We start from the raw sequence: 5,000 nt of genomic DNA, 5'->3' as shown, positions 1-5,000 counted from the left end.
AAATACAACGTTTCGTATTTGTTGCCTTCTTCTGAATGATAAGACGAGAAATACATCGAATCCATAAATAATGCGATAATGGTTTAAAGAGTCCTGGCTGAGAGAGTGTAGAAGGAGGGGTAACAGTGAGCTTGCTGTGCTCCTATATCGAACTAGCTCCTGGCACAGGAAGGTTTTGGTTGATGAATGTAACTCAATAATATGAATTCTGCTATAGTAGCACACAGAAGTAGATTGCTGTTTTGGTAGACATTGCTTCTAAGGGTATTGTGCTACACTGTGACTGTGATTCACTGTGTTTACTATGCATCATGTTGTGCCTGTAAAACCACAACGTCAAACCAACTTGGCAGGCAGGAATTGTTATCACTACCATCTGGCTTGTCGGTTTGCCCTGCTACATAATAGTGGGAAGGGATAGGGGAGAGAAGCCATTTTTCTGACAACCAGCTAATAACATGTGGCCCTTTACTATTATAGAAACATGGCGGCTAGCTCTACAAATAGGCAGCTGAGATATGCCTAAATGACTAGGTTCATTGGTGTGCAACCTCCTCTCCCCAAACAATTAATTGCCTATATTAATATAATCACATTCTACACTCTATTAAACCATTGCTGATTTCCTACAAACAATATAATTATAATAATAATAATAACAACAACAATACTACTAATACTACTACTAGTACTACTACTAATTGTTATTATTATTGTTATTGTTATTATTATTAATATTAATTTCCATATTATTATTATTAGTGGTAGTAGTAGTGGCAGCAGTAATATATTATTATTGTTATTATTAATGTTATTATTATTTTTTTTGCATATTATTATCACTATTAGTGGTAGTAGTAGTGGCAGCAGCAGCCGTAATATATTATTATTATTATTATTAATAATGTTATTATTATTATTATCCCAAAATATTATTATTATTAGTGGTAGTAGTAGTGGCAGCAGCAGTAGCAGTAACATATTATTATTGTTATGATGATTATTATTATTACTACTTTTACTACTACTACTACTAATAATAATAATTGAATTATTGTTTTATTATTATTAATAGTATTAGTAGTAGTAGTAGTACAAGTAAGTTTTTATTTTGATTGCTGCTGTTTTTTCTATTATGTAGGGGGATTTACTTAAACTGGAGCAGACAGAACCTGGAACAGCTCTGCCTAGCAACCAATCAGCTTCTAGCTTCAGCTTGTTCAGTTAAGCGTTGAAAATAAAAGCTAGAAGCTGATTGGTTGTCATGCACAGCTGCTCCAGAGCATCTCTACTCCAGTTTTAGTAAATTCCCCTTTATGTGTGTGTTCAGTGGAAGTAGGTGTAATATAAACAATAGACTGTACTTTTACATATTCTTTCTCTTGTTTTGGTCAGTAAATCCGCTGAGAGCTTATTTAATTATATGAGGTTAATCTATAAAAAAAACAAAAACAAAAAAAAAAACAAAAACAAAAACAAAGCAGAAGAATATATATATTATATATATATATATATATATATATATATATATATATATATATATATATTTTTTTTTTTTTTTTTTTAACTTACAATGTTACACTGCTGGTTGCTATGTGCAATAGCTCCACCTTCAATCACCCACTGTACAATGATGTGCTGTGACCTAGAGCAACCACTCTGATACCAGTGTTCCATATTGGAGTGATACTAGCATACTGATGGTTGCTATGGGTTACCGCACATGTTGCAACATTTTATTAAGGAAGGCACACCTGTGTTTGGCTGGAGCATTAACTCACCCTATCCAGGGCCTGGGGTTCTGTTAGGATATTGCACAGCAGCTGAAATCTTTGTTTATGTGTATTTTAACTGTGTGGTCCTTTGCAGGTGAGAGCTGTGCTGGAGACAAAAGCCCTCCGGGGCAATCCTCTTCAAAAAGGGCCCGCACCGCTTACACAAGCGCCCAGCTTGTTGAACTGGAAAAGGAGTTTCATTTTAACAGATACCTGTGCAGACCCAGAAGGGTGGAGATGGCAAACCTGCTCAACCTCACAGAGAGGCAAATCAAGATCTGGTTCCAGAACAGACGTATGAAATACAAAAAAGATCAAAAAGGGAAATCCATGATGACTTCATCTGGTGGCCCATCACCGTGCAGGAGCCCTGTACCACCACCTACCGTTGGGGGATATCTAAACTCTATGCATTCTATGGTCAACAGTGTCCCTTATGAGCCTCAGTCCCCCCCAGCATTTAACAAACCCCATCTAAACGCTTATGGTGTGCCTGCTCCCTACCCCAGCCCCCATAACAGCTGCCCACCTCACCAGAAAAGATACACGGGGACTGCTGCTGTTACCCCAGAATATGATCCCCATGCACTCCAAGGCAACGGTGGCTATGGCAATCCTCATGTACAGGGAAGCCCCGTTTATGTAGGGGGCAATTATGTGGAATCCATGACTAATTCAGGGCCCTCCATGTTTGGTCTAACGCATCTGTCTCATTCCTCTTCCAATATGGACTACAGTGGACCTGGACCAATGAACAGTACTCACCACCATGGACCTTGTGATACACACCCCACATATACAGATTTATCTTCTCACCACAGTTCTCAGGGAAGAATTCAGGAAGCACCCAAGCTGACACATTTGTAATGGACACAAATACTTGTAGGGAATCAACTACATTTTTAAAATTTCTTTTTATTTTCTTTTTTACCTTTAATGACAGTGACTCCCTAGTCATATATATTTTTTTGGGGCAGCAATATTAATTGCATTTTTTCTTTTTGCATAGTACATATCGCCCTTCATGATCTTACCTGGAGCAAATTTATTTGTATTTTATCTACAATTTTATCAAACAGGGTATAAGAACACATTTTTTTTTAATGAAAAAAAAAATTCTTAAATGTGAATTTGTTCGTACATTTCTTATCCCGCAGGGAATCAGATTAAATTATTATTGCACTTCTCTAAAATTGCTAGGCAAATATAAAAAAAAATCTTGAACAGGGTCTGTCTGGATCATAATACTTGTTATTCATTCAATTGTGTGTATGCTGGTGCATATATACCGGTTAATTTATAATTTTTGTTATGCAAGCAAAAATATTCAAACTGTTTACATATTATTTATCCATATTTCATATTTATAAACAATATTCGCCCTACACAACAAGGTCGCCCTAAGGACCTTTTTGTTGGATGGGTTAGTGGCACAGGGAGTTATGTTTAAATCAGATAAAATCTCTTTAAAGATGCAATAAAATCTTAGAGAAAAAAAAATACAGTGAGAATTTTGTATATTTGGAAATAATTCTTTCATTTGGCAAAATAAGACACAGACAAGAAAGGGTTCATTTCATATTTTATTATATTATATTATATTGCAGGCAATGGTTTGAAAATGTCTCATTTATGGATGATTACTGACTTATGGATAGGAACAAGAACTGCACATATTTTTCTGTGGCTGTAAATTGTAAGCTGTAGCAGCATTCACTGATAGGAAAAGAAAATAGAGCCTGTTCTGTAACAGAAGAGAGAGAGAGAGAGAGAGAGAGACTGGGATAGCTGCATGTGCTGGACAAGATCTTTTTGAATGCATGTGTTAGTGATTGATAAGATGGCCGATAATGGAGGTCCGGTAGGTAATAGCTGAGTGCTGATGGGTTTCTGAGGCCAACTTGTGCTCCAAACTGCACCATCAGCTCCAAGGCATCTGTTCACAGGGAATGGATTCTTCTGGGCAAGCTCTTTGTCAGGAACCAATGCACAATTTACTCCTACACTTTTCCCTAGCAGTGGGAAATGGACGTTTATGTGGGTGGCTTTGTTGTGAGATAAAAATGAAGGAGAAAACACACACACATACATGTGCACAGAAACACAAAACGTAAAAAAAAAGAGATAATACGTGAAAAGGAAAATCTTATTTGTGTGTTTAAAAAAGAAAAAAGAAAAAAAAAAAGAATATATATATATATATATATATATATATATATATATATATATATATATATATATATATATATATATATATATATATATATATATATATATATACACACACACACATATATATAATACACACACACACCTATGTATATAAAGAGTCTCCCCAATGTTGTTTTTATTAACAAAATTTAAAAGCTGTATATCAAATTTTTTTTGTGCTTTCATACAGTTAACCAAATAAAGAGACAGGGCAAACAATATTGCTGTAATAAATCTCATAAATAATACAGGGCAAATGACAGTCCCTAGTTTTCACAATTTAACGTTAGCTTCTAAAGACTATAAAAATAATAATCGGAGATGTTCACAATCAGTTTGTAATGAGAGAGACATTTAATAATTTTAATTTTATTACAAAAGCACAAACAAGACAAGGAAAGATACATTTTGTGCCAATAGTCCCATAGTTACCCTTCCAATCCAGAACTATTGGCCACGTATGTGATCAGTTACAATGTATCATTGAACATTTCTCCTTCCTACACTAACAGATGATCCTCAAGGGCATGGGCTTTATGGACTGAAGGACATGATGTATTATTTTAATGCTGCTCCTGGTTACCATATGTCGCAGGCATCTTCTCCATTGCTGGCTGATTACATTTTACATACTTCTCTACCTCCAATGTAAGACAAATCTCTAAATATAATCTGCTGGAAGGCGTTTGCGCTGATGTTTTGCTGTGTCCAGATAAATGGATTTGATGTGGACACAGTAAAATTCTTTGTTCCCTGATCTATGAAGCAATAGGGGAAAGAAGCAGGGATTTTAAGAATACTCACACCCACACACATCAAGCCAACAAAGATTCATTACATCTACACATATCCCCTCTATTTTCCAGTTTTTTTCCCTTCTCAGCCTATTTTTTAATTCACTTCTTCATCTACAGACACAGGGAAGACACAACACAAAGGAAAGGTGACATACCTGAGATATGAAAATATATCCAATCTCAAATAAGTGAAGGAAGGAGAGACTAAAAATTCCCT

At 35.4% G+C, this 5,000-nt stretch overlaps 1 protein-coding gene across 3 annotated transcripts in view; it reads left to right on the top strand.

The window, feature by feature from the left end:
* Nucleotides 1-3,277, top strand: part of HOXA3 (homeobox A3) — a 24,424-nt gene extending 21,147 nt beyond the window's left edge. For all 3 annotated transcript variants that reach the window (XM_073630147.1, XM_073630149.1, XM_073630148.1), the window contains exon 3: nucleotides 1,870-3,277. In XM_073630147.1, the coding sequence (XP_073486248.1) occupies nucleotides 1,870-2,642 (773 nt within the window). In that variant the 3' untranslated portion in view covers nucleotides 2,643-3,277. The remainder of the gene's footprint in view (nucleotides 1-1,869) is intronic.
* Nucleotides 3,278-5,000: the final 1,723 nt, after the last annotated feature.

Source organism: Aquarana catesbeiana, linkage group LG05 (assembly GCF_042186555.1).
Source record: "Aquarana catesbeiana isolate 2022-GZ linkage group LG05, ASM4218655v1, whole genome shotgun sequence".
NCBI lineage: Eukaryota > Metazoa > Chordata > Amphibia > Anura > Ranidae > Aquarana > Aquarana catesbeiana.
This window is presented reverse-complemented; position numbering and strand designations above follow the sequence as displayed.